Source organism: Megascapheus bottae, chromosome 2 (assembly GCF_031878675.1).
Source record: "Megascapheus bottae isolate mThoBot1 chromosome 2, mThoBot2.hap1, whole genome shotgun sequence".
Lineage (NCBI taxonomy): Eukaryota > Metazoa > Chordata > Mammalia > Rodentia > Geomyidae > Megascapheus > Megascapheus bottae.
Window position 1 is genome coordinate 40,884,461 of NC_143510.1, and position 18,497 is coordinate 40,902,957.

General features: G+C 38.5%; 1 protein-coding gene across 1 annotated transcript in view; it reads left to right on the top strand.

Moving 5' to 3' along the window:
• Window positions 1-18,497, top strand: part of Cntn1 (contactin 1) — a 120,259-nt gene that overhangs the window by 64,027 nt on the left and 37,735 nt on the right. The window contains exons 15-16 of the mRNA XM_090353151.1: window positions 2,581-2,730; window positions 17,069-17,139. Coding sequence (XP_090209277.1) covers window positions 2,581-2,730; window positions 17,069-17,139 — 221 coding nt within the window. The remainder of the gene's footprint in view (window positions 1-2,580; window positions 2,731-17,068; window positions 17,140-18,497) is intronic.

The window sequence follows — 18,497 nt, forward strand, 5'->3', positions numbered from 1 at the left end:
TTTTATTATCTCTCTCTGTGTGTGTGTGTGTGTGTGTGTGTGTGTGTGTGTGTGTGTGTGTATTTGTGTACATGCACCCATTGTGGGATTCAAACACAGGCCTGGGAGCTTTTCTTGAGCTTTGTTGCTCAAGGTTAGTGCTCTACCCCTTTAGCCATAGTGGCCTACTAGCTTTTTGATAGCTAATTAGAGGTAAGAGTCTCATTGACTTTTCCTTCCTAGGCTGACTTCAAACTGCAATCCTCTGATCTCAGCCTCCTGAGCAGCCAAGATTACAGGCATGAATCGCTGATGCCCAACTTGCTGAGCTATTTCTATTCTTAAACAGATGGTTATTAAATACCTCCCAAAGCATGTTTGTCATATATATTTATTATTTCATAGCACTGATGTTAAAATAAATAAGAATGTTTATAATTGGTTTGTTTTAAACAGAGTAGATTTTAAGTTATTAGCAAACCTGATAGGAAATATTTCTTTATGTATGTCAAATTCCTCCCTTATTCATTCAAAATACACATTTTGGAAGTTCATTTTCTTTTTATTTCCTTTTTAAAATGATGAACAGAAAGGATCTTTTTTTGTTTATTAACTCCACTCCAGCAAAAATAAAAGGAAGGTCATAAAGGAACCTATTTCTTGATATTCACTCCCCATTCTCTCTTTGAGAAGGTTTTTTTAAAAAATTTCTGGACCTAAAGTTTTCCACTTGGGTCTTACTTCTCAAGATAATAACTCCCAGTTCTCTTTGCTTATTTTTCTTCCTTGCTTTATCTCAGTCATTAAAATTAAAGCCCCAAGAGCTTACTAGAAGTACAGCTCCTTGCCTAAAATGCTTACAAAATGACTTCTGTCCTATCTCCCATTCCCTGTGGTCAAGTATGATTTTCTATATTTAATATAACCAGATCATCCATGGGTTCTGTGGTATTTGCATATGGGATCCTCTCACATGCCTGAACCCCCCAGTCTGCCACCCACAGTCCCCTTTCCTGCTGTACATTCAGCTGGTTCTTTCTTCCCCAACCCAGTGACACATGTTCACTTGTTAGCTGTTCAGCTGCTTGGAAGAGCCCCAGTGGAGCCTTGGCCACCATGAGAACACCAGATTCTTGCCAAAATGGGTAATTTGGGGGTGCTTTCAGCATTTCCTTTCTTCAAGGGCTTAGATGGTACTGAAGTTTTGCAGCACAAGGAACAGGAAACAGGTCCTTCTGCCTCTTTGAGACTTGTACAAAATATTCTTACTCAGACCCTCCATCTCACCAAGTGACTGATGGTTCTTGTCTGTTCCTTCTTTCAGGCCTCTGCATTGGTTTCCTATGGGCTGCTGGCACAAAGTTCTACATGTTTGTATAAATCTAGCTGATGCTAGTTTCTGGTGACTCCAAATGTTCTTTGCCTGACTACATCAGTTCAGTGTCAGCCTTGTTTCAGTTTTATTGAAAAGTATATAGTGGGGTTGGGATGGGAGGTTCCCATACTTAGCGTCACAGTTAGCAGATATGTTTATCTTTTCCTCTATGTTACTGAATGAAGATCCACAATTTAGCATTCATTCTTCCACTTACCTGAAAGAAAGGTCCCCTGTGAATGAAATCAGACTGATTTTTGTGAGAGGGAAGAGTGGGAGAAATAGGAGATAACAAGGCAGAGTGAAAATAGAGGGGGGAAGGCGACACCAAATTTTTAATCAAAATTATACATTGGATGTATAGAACAAAACCATTAAAAAATAGAAAGAGGTGACACAACTAGAGTCCAGAAAAGTAAAACCCATAGCTGAATGAGAACAGTCTAAGCCATTGGGGAATATGTTCAAAAATAGAGAACTGGGTCCTAGAATGCTTTGCATTTATTATGTGGATGAGCAAAACATGTTTTGAAATTAGATAGTCATGATTTACATAACCAGATAAAAATTCCCTAAATATTAAAATAATGAATCATAGACAAATTCAAAGTAACAAATTTTCCAAATAAGTAGTGGGGCAGGTATTTACATGTGTATGTATTACAGATTAATAATTAAAGACAAATACAATTTACAGTAAGTTGACCGTTCATGGTATATAAGCCAGCCAAGGGAATATCTTAAGTGTAATACTGTAATTTGGAATTATTCATTAGTATCCAATGCTGTGAATTCTATTATAGCAAAATCAATTAATCGATCCAGTGGTAGTTTATAGAATTTCCCCTCTCCGCCTCCACCATTTTCTTTGGTATGGCAGGTTTGGGGGGGTGGTAATCAGGATATCTTCCTAAGTTTTTACAACTCCATGCTGCTAGAAGTGTATGTACCCTTGGACTGGCAGCAAAGGTATGATCTGAGAGGAGTGCCCAATTTCATTCTTCGCACCCCAGGCTTTATAAAACAAAAGGTGAATTATATACATGTCTTTACTTATTAATAATCTCTCCTTTTACCCTCTTGAACTAACCATGCTTGTATTTTCTAGATACTATTTATACTCTAAGACCTATGGGTCCTTCACTCCAAAGGAGGAAAATGAGATTAAGAGATTGTGAAAATAATCAACTATTCAACGACTTGCTTGTAATGTTTATTTTGTTTAGATCCCCCAATTATTGAAGGAAACATGGAGGCCGCAAAAGCAGTGGATTTAATCCCATGGATGGAATATGAATTTCGTGTGGTAGCAACCAATACATTGGGCATAGGAGAGCCCAGTTTACCATCGAACAGAATTAAAACAGACGGTGCTGGTATGTACAAGGAACATTTTATACTTTACAAGGTCTCTAAATATATGGTGGCTCATGCCTGTAATTCTAGGTTACTTAGGAGGCTGAGATCTGAGGATCCTGATTCAAATCAACCCAGGAAGATAAATCAGAGAGACTCTTATCTCCAACTAACCATCCTAAAGCTGTAAGTGGAGATGTTGCTCAGTTGGTAGAGTGCCAAGCCTGGAGTGAAAAGGTTAAAGCAAGAGTTCAAGCCCCACTACTAGCATTAAAAATAAAAATAAAAGAGGACTCTAAATGCAGTGGTCACTTTAATTTATTTGGAAGTAAGTATTTTCCAGTGATTCCTATAAGAGAGCATATGTTGGAGTGGGGAGTTTGGCCTATGGGTAGAGTGCTTGCCTAGCATGCATGAAGACCCAAGTTTGATTCCTTGGTACCACATCCACAGAAAAAGCTGGAAATGGTGCTCAAGTGGTAGAGCTCTAGCCTTAAAAAAAAACCCAAGGACAGTTCTCAGGCCCTGAGTTCAAGCTCCAGGACAGGCAAAGAGAAAGCATATGTTTGTCCACATTTAATTCACATGTGTATGTTTAACTTCAACAAGGGAAAACTAGGAAAGGAAATAGGAAGGTTATGGATATTTTGGCATAATTAATGCATGCAGAGAATAGACCCCACTGCATATTTCACTAAAGACATATTGAAATGAAATTGTATTTAGAAGACAGACTTGAATATAATTCAGAATCTTAACAGGAAGGCTCTGGATTAAGCAGGTGCCATGATTTAGAACTTTTACAATTTTGTGTGTCTGTCTGTTAGAGATATCTATACCTGAATGCCCGCATGGGCCAGGGTAGGCATGGAAAGAGGCAAAGGCTCAGAAATAGTTTATCCAAGAGGGATTATTCCAATCTGGGTAACTTGGAAAGTCACAAAACCTCCACGAAATAATTGTTTGATATCTATAATGTATGTGTGTGTGTGTGTGTGTGTGTGTGTGTGTGTATGTGTGTGCCAATCCTGGGACTTGAACTCAAGGCTTGGCACTGCCCTTGATCTTTTTTTCTCAAGATTAGTACTCTACCACTTGAGCTACAACTCCACTTTTGGCTCTTTTGTGTGTGTGTGTGTGTGTGTGTGTGTGTGTGTGTGTGTGTGTATGTGTGTGTGCGCGCGTGTGCGTGTGTTTAACTGGAGATCAAAGTCTTATAGATTTTCCAGCCTGAGTTGGCTTCAAACCTCAATCTTCAAATCTTAGCCTCCTGAGTACGTGAGTACCTAAGACTACAGAAATGAGCCACCTTGCCTAGCCTTAGTCTTTTCTTCTTTTCTTTCTTTCTTCCTTCCTTTTTTTTTTTTTTAACATTCAGGGTCACTATCCACCTGCATTTTTTTTTAAATAATAGCTCAACCTAGGTCATTCTTCTAAATCAGGCTTAAATTTATATGCTAACACCAAGTCATTTAACTAGCTTTTACTACAAGAAATTGTTTATTCTTATTTCCTTTTCCTCTATGCTTCTGAGGCAAAAATGTTCTAATGTTGAATACTTTCTTTTCTTCCATATACTTTTATTGTAATTAATAGAAGGGTTACATTATATTCACCATTTAGAAGGTGCATTACTTCACAAACATTGATACCCTTTCTCATGTTTTGGTCCCCATTTCCCTCCCCTCAGCCCTGCCCCTCATCTTGTTTTCCTCCCTTCCATATCCTATTTCAAATAACCAAATATGCATATATGCAATATATCAGATAACAAGGTGAAATACTGTAACAATATGAGATAACCAAGAGACAGCAAAAGAGATGAGCGATAACATAGTACAGTAAGGACAACAATCACTCATCTTATGGCTTTTGATTCTGTATCCTGGAGCGTCATACTATATGGCCTTATGTATCTAGGTTTTTCTCTATTGTAAATCTCTGCTAAGAGAGCCCAAATTTTTTGTGACAAATGAGGGAAACCATTGAACCTATGTTCCTTTGAGTCTGGCTTACTTCACTTAATATGATTTTTTCTAAGTCTTTCCATTTCCTTACAAATGGGGCAATGTCATTTTTTTCTGACAGCAGCATAGAATTCCATTGTGTATAAATACCATACCTTGTTGATCCACTTGTCAACTGAGGGGCATCTGGGTTGGTTCCATATCTTTGCTATGGTAAATAGTGCTGCAATGAACATCATTGTGCTAGTGGATTTAGTATGTCCCTGTTTCTGGAGGAGTGGGTCATAGGGGAACTCTATGTTTAGTCTTTTGAAGAACTGCCGTACTGCTTTCCATAGTGGTTGAGTGAGTTTAGACTCCCACCAACAGTGTAGTAGTGATCCCTCCTGGCCACATCCCCTCCATCATCTGTTGTTATTAGATTTCTTGATCATGGCCATTCTAACTGGAGTGAGGTGGAATCTTAGAGTTGTTTTGATTTGCATTCTTTTATGGCCAGAGATGTTGAGCATTTCTTCATGTGTTCATAGGCCATTCTTATCTCTTCTTCAGAGAAGACTCTCTTTAAGTCTTTAGCCCATCTTTTAATGGGATGGTTGCTCCTGAATATTTTTTTTAAAAAACAATTCCTTGACTTTCCAAGCAATTATTCTCCCTTTGTAGGTTCTCTTGACTTCATTTATTTTGCATGCCAAACTTAAGTCATGTATTTTGGGGAAAAGATTTTAAACAGATGACAAACGGTCATTAAAATTCTGCTATGATCTCTTAATATCACTTACCCTCATTTCTGGCTACTCCAGTCCTTTGGTCTAGTTCAAAATAGAATTATGAGTTATAATGTCTTCAGGGTTTTTTTTAAGCCAAGTAATTGACAGGGACAGCCACCAATAAGTTGTCTTTTACAGTTTCAAGCAATTTCATGTAATTTATTACATAGAAATGATGACTCTGAAGTAAAGAAGAAAAATAACATTAAAATATCTGGTCTCAGAAGTAGAGTTGTGGCTCAAATGGTAGAGTGACAACCCTGCGCAATAAAAGAGAAAAAAGCTAAGGAACAAAGCCTAGGCTCTGAGTTTAGTTCCGAGTCCCAACACAGACCCACAGGGGGAAAAAAAGAAATAGAAAAACAAGGTAAAATAAAATGCATGGAGCATTTGTATTTCATTTCAAACTCATAATAATAGGCTATGAAGCCTACAGCCCATCGATGGACAGTAAGCTCAGAGACTCAGAAATAGTTTAACTTAATATATACTTGTGAAATTTAGAATCTGACATCATTTCTTTATTCTCCTTCTTCTGTCCTCTTTCTTCTTCCTCTTCCTCCTCTGTCCCTTTTTTCTACTCTCTCTCTCTCTGTGTCTCTCTCTTTCACACACACACGCACACACACGCTGTACTGGGGTTGAACTCAAGGCCTCACACTATGCTGACACTACTTCTTGAGTGAATCCAATCCAACCTTTCTCTTAAAGGCATCTTCTCAAGCAGGATCCCCAAAATGAGTCTAGCCGGATACTGATGACTAACACCTATAATCCTAGTTATTCAGGAGGCTGAAATTTGACCATCATCATTTAAAGTCTACATTAGTAAAGTCCATGCGATTTATCTTCAGTTAACCAGAAAAAAACAAACAACAGCAAAAAATAAACACTTTTTTTAAAGCCAGAAGTGGATTTCTGGCTCAAGTGGTAGAGTGCTAATCTTGAGAGAAAAAAAGAAAAAGCTCAAAGATAACTGCAGGTCAATGGTTCAGTCTTCAGGACCTGCACTAAAAAGAAAACTCCATGTACACGAGCCTGTGTTCAGATTCCAATAGAAACTTGAATTTCATCCTTAACTGTGAAGCTGAATATCATCTAAATGTTACTTTTTAAAAAAATGTATATCTCCCTACAAAATGAACACACATTTTCTTTCCTTCACCTCATGAACTCTTAAAAAATAAATTTTATTAACGTGTGAATTACAGAAAACATATATAAGCAAAGTGCAAAGTACGACTGCCACAAGCAGTTCAGTTGGACAGGACTGTCTAGATCCTCCATGTAACACCAATCCCTTTTAGTTAACTGAGATCATCTGGTATGTGTCATGTGTTTCCAAATGTTATGAATTCACCAATGCAACCTCATGGAACTCTTATTAGGATAAGGAGCTCATCAATATTGAAGCTGAGTAAAATTCAGACACATGACCAGGATCCTCTGGTTTATTCATAACTACTATTGTTGTTATTATTATTCCCTAGAGCCACATATAGTTGCACAGTTGTCCTTTCTTAAAAAACAAAACTAAAAGGGAAATGGGGCATGACTTGGCTGGTGGTTCTGACCACATAATTTCACACTGAGAGATCATGCTCTTGATTTGGTTGCACAAGCATGTATCTTTGGAACAAAATTTCAGAAAAATACCAAGAGGTTAAGTTCACCTAAACAAACTTTCAGTTAACACTTACAACAAACCAGTCTCAAATATAGACTTTTTTTTCCTTTTGGTGGTCCTGGGGTTTGAACTCAGGATGACCTGCCTGGTCAGCTGATGCTCTACCAATGTAGGCCACACCTCCAGTCCCTTCCCTTGTTATTTTGGACATGGATTCTAGCAAGATGGCTTTGAACTTTGATCCTTTGAATCACAGTCTCCTGAGTAGCTAATATGACCAGCATGAGTCATGGGTACCCAGCCCAAATACAGACAAAGCAGAAGTGATTAAATTTATTTTTAGGAAATAATTAACCATGTCTAATACAGATTTAATGTAAAATTTCACCTAAATCTATTAAAAACAGTATATATATATGAGTATATATATGTACATATAAATTGTGTGTGCACACACACGCACGCACGCGCACACACACACACACACATACACACACACACACACACACACACACACACACACACACACACAGGCCAGTCCTAAGGCTTAAACTTAGGGCCTGGGCTCTAAGTTTTTTTTGTTCTAGGTGAGCACTCTGCCATTTGAGCCACAGCTCTACTTCCAGCTTTTTGGTACTTGATTGGAGAAGAGTCTCCTGGCTTTTCCTGCCCAGGTTGGCTTTAAAAAGCCATCTTTAAATCTCAGCCTCCTGAGTAGCTAGAACTAAATGTGAGCCACTAGCACCCAGCTGAAATCTTCTGGTTTTGGCTGCACTGATGTTAGATATGTCTATGGATGTTGGGGTGTCACATAGGAATAAGGATCTCAATTCGTCAAGGTAAAGTTGGCTTCTGCAGAAGGGTACACCATCAGCCAAAATCTAGCAAGCAAGCATGGCTTTATCCCTAATGCAGTGGGCCCCAGATTTTAAATTAGTTCAAAATCTGCAAAAGCATATGGCTTAATTAACAGGAATACAACAGGTATAAAATATAACTAAACTACAATCAACCAGGCCCAAGCCATCTGGCCAAAGTAGCTTCAGAAAAAAAAATTCTCACATGATTGACTAAAAAGAAGTAGCACATTTTGACAGGGGCAAATAAAAAAGGTGACTACTTTTCTCATGCTATAATTATCCTTATTATATAAGAAGGAAAATTTAGGCAAACACTTGCTAGGCAAACACTCTGTAATTAGAGCTATGTCTCCAGTCCCTCTCTTTTTCTGTCTCATGTTCTTTGCCCTTGGTTATATTTTAGACAAGATTTCACTTCTTTTTGTCAGTCCTGGGAACTAGGACCTGAGGAGTGTCCTTGAGCTTCTCTTGCTTAAGGCAAACACTCTACCACTGGGGCCACAGCACCACTTCCGGCTTTTTCTGTTTACATGGTACTGAGAAATGGAACTCAGATTGTCATGCATACTAGGCCACATTTCCAACCATTAAGGCACATTCCCAGCCAGGGTTTCACATTTTTGTTCTGTGTCTAGCCTGGATACAGCCCTCCTCCCTCTGATCTATGCAGCTGAGCTGACAGCTACACACTAACCACACCCTGGCTTATTTTCCTGACATTCAGTCTTACAACGTTTTATGCTTAATCTGGCCTAGAACTATGACCCTTCTCATCTTTGCATAGCTAGTGATATACCAGCGTGGTGGGTTCTTGTTCTGTGGGAGTAATAGAAATAAACCCAGGAACAGCAGGCACAAACTATGGTAAAGTAGCAAAAAGTTTATTTAACAAAGAGGAAATCAAGGCCGCTCAGAAAAATGTGCAGAGGTACATGGAAACTAGTTGTCCACTGTGTAGTCTGGGGTCCAGGTTTTTATTGGCCTGTTTCCTCCTCTCTTTATGCCATGTCTCAGGTTGTGATTGGTTTGAAATAGAAAAATCTTCCCTTGGGTGGCAGTCACAGAACAATAGCTTTTGAGAGGGCTGCCCTGAGTCAGAGCAAGACCCAAGACTCTCCCCACAGTGGCCTCCACTGAGTGGTGAGGAGCAGCTAGTCTAAACTGTGGGCTGAGGGATGCCTTCATGAAGATCACAGATGTGAGCCATTGAGTGTTTTATTATTCAGCTTTGGTGGCTATCACATGCTTAACTGTCTGCGGATATTGCTGCATAACTTCCTGAAATTATTATTATTATTAGTAGTAGTAGTAGTAGTAGTACATTTTTTTGAGCCAAGGTCTCACAATGATGGCCAGGCTAGCATGGAAATTCTAGTTCTCTAAGTGCTAGGATTTCAGTGGACACCAACACACCTCTCATTATGATTCAGAATTTTACAAATGAGAAACTTAGACCCAGCTAAAGAAAGAAAAACCTGGATTCAGGCCTAAATTTGTGTCATTCTACAGGCTTCGTCCTAAACTTTTACTGAAGCTGGCATGCAGTATTGAAACTCTAAGCTACCAGTCTGAGGGTCTGCTTTAAAAGCTCTGTGATTTATTGTTCAAAAGCTCTGGGATTCAGTTCAAGGCCAGTCCAGGCACAAATAAGTTTGAGAAACTCCATCTTGGTTAATGGCTGGGCAATGTTGTTTGCACCTCAGTAACATGGGGAGGCACAAGCAGGAAGGTTGCAGCCCAGACCAGGCATAAAGTGAGTCTCTATCTTAATAATAATCCACATAGGCCAAGCACAGTGGTCATGCTCATAATCTTAGCTGCTCAGGAGACAGAGATCTGAAAATGTGGCTTAAGCAGTAGAATGCCAACCAAGAGTAAGTACACCAAGCCAAAGCACAAGGCCTCAAGTGAAAGCCCTGGAATTGACAAAAACATAAAAAAAGAAATCAATACAAAAGGGTTTAGGGGCATGGATCAAATGTAGAGTGTAGGCTAAGCAATAGTCCAAAATTCCATTAATGATTGTTTGAATTGGCATATATTAGTTTTACAAAAGTGAGTTTCGTTGTGACACTTCCACAGAGAAGCAACTGGGTCTTTAAAGATACCTTGGTATCTTGTTAGAAGAATTTTGAGGAGTTGGAGGCATAGTTCAGTTTGAGAGCACTACTCAAGTTCCCATCTTGGACCAAAAGAGATTTAAAAACTGGCTCTGTGATTTCAAACTCATTACTTAACCTCTGTGACTCCATTTGCTTATCTTTAAATGAGAACTATTTAGCCTATGGATTACTTTTAGTATTCAAAGGCATAAGAAAATCCACACCATGGCATGCTAATATTAACACAACAAAATGATTTTGCTATTCATGTTCATCTTAAACTTTAAACACATGGACTTTGTCTGCACTTCGAAATCGGCCTGTTCATTTATCAATGAAGGAGATCATGACTGCATGTAATTTTTAATCCCATTAAGAGTATCACTTTACATATTTATTATCATACAAATTCAGCAGTTTCCTTTCTGTTTCCTTCCAACTGCTTCCTAATAGGAATAAAACTGGACATTTACATTTTCATTTTAACAAGGAAATGGAAACACTTTCTCAATGTTTCTCTAAGTATGCATCATGATAAAAGCTAAGAGATGTCCAGAGTGTGTTATGTAGGATAAAGGCACATCCATTGACAAAAAGGTCAGCCTTGCGCCTCATTAGGCTGATGGAATGAGCTGACATTATCCAATCCTGCACCTGCTTTCTTCTGTCCAATCACTTCCTGTTCAGACCTGGGCACACAGTCACAGGAATCCTTAGGATTCAGACAAGCACATTCTAAATGAATGTTCCCAAATGAAGAATTAGAGGAACGGGTTTGTACCTCATGGGGACCCATTTCATTTTGAGTGTGAGAAAGAGATAACAAAAGTACCCTTTGAAATCATGTGTCATCAGAAGGCACATCCTGAGTCCATACACTGAAATGGTTCCTGCAGGATTCCTGTGACAGCTTTGATATTTTTGATCAATCCAAAACAGTCAAAGGAGGAGAGAATAACAAAGCTAAAATCATGTCTGATGGAGCTATTTTGCTCTTTGAATTCATTTTTTCTCCATTTTTAATACATAAAATTGCAAATGAACAATACTAAGAACATATTTTGTAGCTGGTAAATATTAGTTACTTGTCAATAAACAAACAGAAGAAATCATTTTTTTCTTTTCTTTTTCACAATATTGAGATTTGCCAGAATGCATTTATTTTGGGGGAGCGGGATATATTGAAGTTTGTGCTCTCCAACTTGCTAGGCTGGATCTCTACCACTGAGGAGCCATGGCACCAGTGTTAATCTGTTTTAAAAGAAACAGTGTATAGTTTTTTTTTTATTGCCGGGAAATGTGTAGAGGGCTTACAGTTATATTTGCCAGGTAGTAGGTGCATTACTTCTCACACATTGATACCCCTTCTCATGTTTTTGTCCCCATTTCCCTCTCCCCACCCCTCTCAATCATCTTGTTTCCCCACTTTCCTTTCCTATTTCAAATAAACAAATAAACCTATACACAATATACCAGGTAACAAAGTCAGATACAGTCACAATATGAGATTAATCAAAGGGCAAAAGAAGAGAAATAACATAGAACATTAAGAACAACAATCACATTTAGAAGATCTGAATTAAAATTGTGGGAGATATTATAACCCAAGCAAGTTCTATGGGATTTTACTTGCTGCCCTATAAAATAAGAATAATTATTCTCTTGTGAATAAATTATTATGAGAATATTTTATTCATCAACGTGCTGATCTGACTGACCAATCAAGTGAGGTATACAAAAATAAATTCTAAGTTCAGGTGATTTAATCATTAAGATGGGCCATTGACTCAGCAAGGTTTTATAAATTACAAGTTATTTAACACAAAATCCAAAGTAGTTGAGCCAGGCACTGGTGGCTCACTTTTCAGTAGCCTAGCTACTCAAAAGGCTGAGAGAATCACAGTTCAAAGCCAGAAAAGTCCATAAGACTCATCTCCAGTTTGCCACCAAAAAGCTCACATGGAGGTGTGGCTCAAGTGGTAGAGCACCAGTCTTGAGTGAAAAAGATAAGAATGTCTATCAAGCATTGAAGTCCAAGCCTTAGTATCCCACAGAAAAAAAAGTGAAATTAATAAAACATTATAATTTGGAAGAGTCTATTATATTTTGATTTCATTTCAAGCAAATAACACTTGTTAATGGGTAACTTAGGAAGTATACATCCTTTTACTTACTTTAAATATTCTATAACTGGCTTGGAGTCTTCATAAGAATTTTGTTATGCATTGTATTTATTTCCATTTGTAGCAGTCTTTTAATTCTATAACTAACCTTTTGACTTAAGGAATGAACTTACTCTGCCTTGCCTGTTTTTATTTTTACTATTTGAGAACAATACCTGGAGTGAAAAACAAAAAATACAAGACCTACCTTTTCTTCCTCATAGGATACTAAGACATCAATATTTCTGTGAAAGGTCTTGACTTCTATGTCTTTCTTATGTATGATAGGAAGAACACCAGTTCCTCAGGACAGATTCCTTAAAAGTGTTAGCAGAGGTAACAGTGTTAGACTAGTGGTAGAGTGTTTGCCTATTATGCATGAAAACGTGAGTTTGACTCCATAGTACCACATACATAGAAAAAAGCCAGATGTGGTTCTGTAGCTCAAGTGATAGAACTCTACATTGATAAAGTCCAAGGACAGTGCTCAGGCCCTGAGTTCAGTCTCCAGGACTGGCAAGAAAAAAGAAGTGTTAACAATCTGCTCCAGCTTTAAACCAGCATCTTATCAGTTACAAAGCTCTCTTGTCTTTGGAATGTCCAAAAATCATAGTTTCTTTGTTCATATTACCAGGTCTTCAGTTAGATATTTAAGTGATTAAGGATGTAGATGTAAGGTGCCATAATGATAAATGTTAGACTTGTTAATGTTCTAGATCACTACATTACTTATGTAACCATTTTGAATCTCTTACAAAAAGCTTTTTTTAAATCACAAGTATGATAAATGTATTTATATGCCAATTATATAGACATTCAAATACAAGAAGAAAATAAAGTGTTTGTTTCTTTCCATACAAAAAAAGATAATCATCAAATTGATTTGATTTTTGTTTGCTTTTTGTACCTTTACTGGGGCTTGAACTCAGGGCCTTGGCACTATCCCCGAGCTATTTTGGTGAAGACTAATTCTCTACCACTGGAGCTAGAGCCCCACATCTGGAGGTAATTGTTTCACAGACTTTCTTGGCCAGGCTGTCTTTGAACCTTACTCCTCAGAGCACAGCCTCTTGAATAAGCTAGAATTATAAGCATGAGCCTCCAGTACCCCACTCACTGCCAAGCTTTGACTTGACTTTTCTTTAAGGTTTTAATTTTGGCCCTATACTTAAAATGCTGAGACATGCTTATAAACAACCCAGGACAGTCTCCATTCCACTGAAATTATGGCAAAAGGACAAGTTAAAACACCTCACCATTTTCTCCCTTTAGTACCCAAATCATAAATTTTGTTTATTCATGATTAGTAATTTAGTATTTTTCCAAATATTAGCTTAAACTTGTTGTAATGATTTATTGTTTAGAGTGGCCTGGAGCCTAAAGCTAAATAAGTGTCATTGTATGTGGTGATTTATGTTTCTAAAGCAGATCACTATGGGGCCAGGTCCTCTGGTTTTTCTTGGGGCTGAGAACAAATAGAGTAGCAACTACTGATCCTAGGTTCAGTATGGGTTTGGGCTGCTGTGTAATTCCATCTGTAAAAATTACCTCAAGCAGCTTAGGCTGAAAATAAGCATGCAAAGCTAAATGAGAGAAACTAATAATGAATCTAAGTGCTCTGTCCAAACACTATTAAGATATAACTTTCTGTGCTTTTGCTGATGGTTGTTCAGCAACATGGGTGTAATTGTAATTTTTGAATCAATTGTGAGTTATTTACTTCCCCATGCTAAGAAGAACTTGTAAAGCCAGGTGCTAGTGGTTTATGCATGTAATTATAGCTTTTCAGGAGGCTAAGATGAAGGTAGCAGTTCAAACCCAGCAAGGCAGGTAAGTACTTGAGGCTCTTTTTCTCTAATTTAGAAGCAAAAAGCTAGAAGTAGAGGTGTGGGTCAAATAGTAGCGTACCAGTTTTGATTAGAGAAAGCTAAATGAGAGTACAATGGCTTGAGTTCAAGTCTTAGTACTGGCAGAAAAAAAAGAACATAATAAACTTTATAAAATGGAAAAGTGGGGACTGGCAGTTTGGGCTAGTGGTAGAGTGCTTGCTTAGCATGCACAAAGACCTGAGTTTGATTCCTTGGTACCACATACATGGAAAAGGCTGGAAGTGGTACTGTGACTCAAGTGGTAGAGCTCTGGACATGAGAAAGCCCAGAGATAGTGCCCAGGCTCTGAGTTCAAGCCCCAGGACTCGCAAAAGAATTTGGAAAAGTGGTCAATGGAATAAACACACTTCATTTTTAGCTCTATTCCCAATAAAACGATGAAAATTGGTCTTAATGAAAAGCATTGCAGAGGAATGCTTTGACAAATATCTTTGCTCCAAGGAATGAAAAATTCAATTCAACAAACTATTATAATAAATTATTTCAGAGTTATTTTTAATACTATTTGCTTATGACCACTGTTTCAAGTTGAACAAACAGTATTTGACTTATTTATTGATTGTAGGACAATATGCTTTTCATTTTTCTATGGCATGTAGAGTTTTTACTTCAGACTATGAATCATTGGGTTAGAAGTTTCCAGAATTATTTTAATATAGCAGCCTTCAGTGTGTATTTTAACAGGAGCTACCAGTACTTTATCTGTTAATATTCCTGTATACGCCACTTTATTCTGCTAAAACTCCCGTGGTAATAGTTGAATGGTAAATTAAAATCTCTCAAATCTCAGCTGGGTGTCAGTTGCTCACACTTATAATTCTAGCTAAAAAGGTTGAGAGCTGAGGATTGAGGTCTGAAGCCAGCCTAGGGAGAAAAGTCTGTGAGAATTTTTATCTCCACAAAGAAAAAGCTATAGCTCAAATGGTGAAGCACCAGCCTTGAGTGAAAAAGATAAGGGACAATGCTCAGTCCCTGAGTGCAAAATTCAAGTACTATGGCATGTGCATACACACACACACACACACACACACACACACACATACACACACACACACATCTCATAAATGCTTCAAAAGGAAATGAAATCATTTAGATTTTTAGACATAAGGAACACCACACCCTTGTTTGTTTTTGTATAGTGTATGTATATTTCAACACATAAATAACCTTAATGGCTAGCATATGGAAATTTTAAGTTTCTAAATCAAAATTCAGTGAGCACTTTGAGGATGATGTGGTCGTCCTGTCCTGTTGAGAAAGGACTTGGAGACTCCTAAAAACTTGACATTCCATCTCTTCTAAGCGTTGACAGATGTGGAAATGATCTCTCACCCAAGGCCAATAGCTTTGTGTGAGAAAAAAATGTGTGTTTTTCCAGGTTACTAGTAGTTCCTGTATGTAAATCCCAGGTACTGGGGAGACTGAAATATGAGGCTCACAGTTCAAAACCAACCTGAGCATGGAAAGTCTGTGAGATCTTATCTTCTCTAATTAATCACCAAAAAGTCAGAAGTGAAGTTATGACTCAAGTGATAAGAATGCTAGCCTTGGGCACAAAACTTAGGTAATGGTGTCCAGGCCCTGAGTTCAAGCCAAGGGCCAGCACCAAGAAATAACAACAAAATCGACAAGCATGTCTTCTTCATTAGATATCTGAACTTCCCCCGACCTCCACCACCTACATTGTCCTTCAGGGAATACAGAAAGAGGGTACCTGTGAATCTATACCCATCCCATTAAGGTCTCAGTCTATACACTCAGCAAGATCTAGTGCCTAAACTATAAGGGTTTCTAAGATGAAAGAGAGAGAGGGGGGAGAGGGAGAAGAAGGAGGGAGAGAGGGGAGGGAAGGAAGGAATGGACAGAGAGAGAAAGAAAGAAAACAAAAACATAAAGGAGCCCATTGGGCTTGGCAGTGAAAAGCACTTCTGTGATTTTTTTTCCCAAGGAGAGTTTTTAGGAACACAAAGAAGTAGAAACACATGTTAGGTTGTTAAAAAGTAATTATGAAGCGAAGTACAAAATAAAAACCCATATATCAGACCTTCCACACACTTCATGACTGGGGTGTGATGCTGGCTTGGGGATTAAAAGGAAGCAGTCTGACAGGAAAGTTCTTCCCACACAGACTGTGTGGAATCTTCCAGCAGAGAAACCCAAGATGATGTCATGGGACAGGGGAGGGGGAGGGGAGTCACTAATAGAGAGAAGGTTCCAGAGAGATTTAGGAACTGGAAGTGAGAGTGTAGAAGAGACAACATTAGATTCTTATGTTTCTGGATACTTTGAGGAAGCAGTATCCAAGTTAACACAAATACAGAATGTCTTTTAACATTTATTGGTAGAGTGACACATAAAAGTCACACAATTATAAGCGGTTAGAAGTGTGCAAGTTCCAAGAGAAAGAGCTCATGCCTAGAAGCTCATCTATTATAAGAAGCTGAAACATGAGGATTATAGTTCAAAGCCAGCCCGGGCTGGAAAATAATGAGATTCTCATTTCCAATGAAACAGCAAAAAGCTGTATGTGGAGGTGTGGCTTCAGTGGTAGAGCATTACTTAAACAAAGTTGGGGGTGGGGGGAGCTAAGGGATAGCATCCAGGCCTTGAATTCAATACTGGCACCAAAAATAAAATAAAGACCTATAAAATATTTAAAGTCATATTAAATGTAAGGACACCAAAAGCGAGGATCGGGGAGAAGCTAATTTGTTGCATGATTCTCTGCTGAGAGGTACTGGCCTATTTCCTGTGGCAGTGAATCAGTGTTTTATTTTGGCAGGAAAAAAGAAACATCATTACAGCATCCATGAGCCACTTTTATTATAATTGATGAGATACATTATGTACGGCTTGTTTTTCCTTGTGAAAGAAAACTTTGCGGTTTCTGTGGTAAATAAGGATTCTCTCACCAGAAAAACAAATCATATGATCTCTGTTTTTGTTTCCCATGGGTGTATTTTTCTGTTTGTTTCTTTCAGCACCTAATGTGGCTCCATCTGATGTAGGAGGCGGAGGTGGAAGCAACAGAGAGCTGACCATTACATGGGCGGTAGGTCCTAAGCATCTGAGATCTGCTGACACTTTAGCGGTACTCCACTTGGGACCAATTTTATTTTCAGAAATTAACTTGAAAATAAAAGGCAAGGCTCAGTCTACAAACCAGAATAAATAACTTTTTTTTTGTTGGTCATGGTGCTTGAACTCTGGGCCTGGGCACTGTTTCTGAGCTCTTTAGCTCAAGGCTACCACCGTACCCTTCAGCCAAGCCCCACTTCCCATATTTTCTAGAGGTTGATTTAGATAAATGTCTCAGCTCCTTTTGTGTCTGGGCTGGCTTTGAACCTTGATCCTTGGATCTCAGCCTCCTGAGTAGCTAACAGGCTTGAGCCACCTCGGCTGGCTTAGTTTTTTTGTTGTTGTTTGTTTGTTTGTTTTCCACCAGTCCTGGGCTTGGGCTTAGGGCCTGAACACTGTCCTTGGGCTTTCTCAAGGCTAGAGTTCTACCACTTGAGCCACAGTACCACTTCTGGCTTTTTTTTTTTCCTATGTATGGGGTACTGAGGAATTGAACCCAGGTCTTCGTGCATGCTAGGCAAGCACTCTACCACTAGGCCAAACTCCCAGCCCCTTGTTTTTCTTTTTTAAAGGAAAATATTAAGTTGCCTTTAGTGGTTATTTCCTGAGAATTAAAGGATACCAGATGTATATGTCTTCATGAGCCCTCAAGATTAAAATTCAAGTATCAATTTCCAAACACATTTTTTTTGGCAGTCCTGGGGCTTAAACTCAGGACCTGGGCACTGTCCTTGAGCTTTCTCAAGACTAGGGCTCTACCACTTGAACCACAACATCACTTCCAGCTTTTTCTATGTACGTGATACCAAGGAATCAAACCCAGGGCTTTGTGCATGGTAGGCAAACACTCTACCACTAGGTCATGCTCCTGGCCCCAGATACATTCTTTTTTTTAATTCTGTGGTTTTCTGGCAGCCAAGTAAGAATATGTAGCATTTTCTCTGGACATATTAAACTCCAGGCCAAGATTCATTTACACATTTTTTTACCAAAACCCATTCATTGAGCTGTTGCACTCATGGACTAACCTGTTGAATTGAAGCTCTTTTGTACAATTACTTAAAGATAGTTTTTCTTTCTTTTTTTTGTTGCTTGTGCTCAGAGGCTGAGCACTGTCCTTGGTCTTTCTCAAGGCTAGAGCTCTATCACTTGAGCCACAGCACCACTTCTGGCTTTTTTCTATGTATGTGGTACCAAGGAATTGAACCTGTGTCTTTGTGTGTGCTAGGCAAGCTCTCTACTACTAGGTCAAACTCCCAGCCCCTTAAAGATAGTTTTTAAAAATTTTTTAAAAAGACCTTTTATAAAACATGAGAAGGGGTATCAATGTGT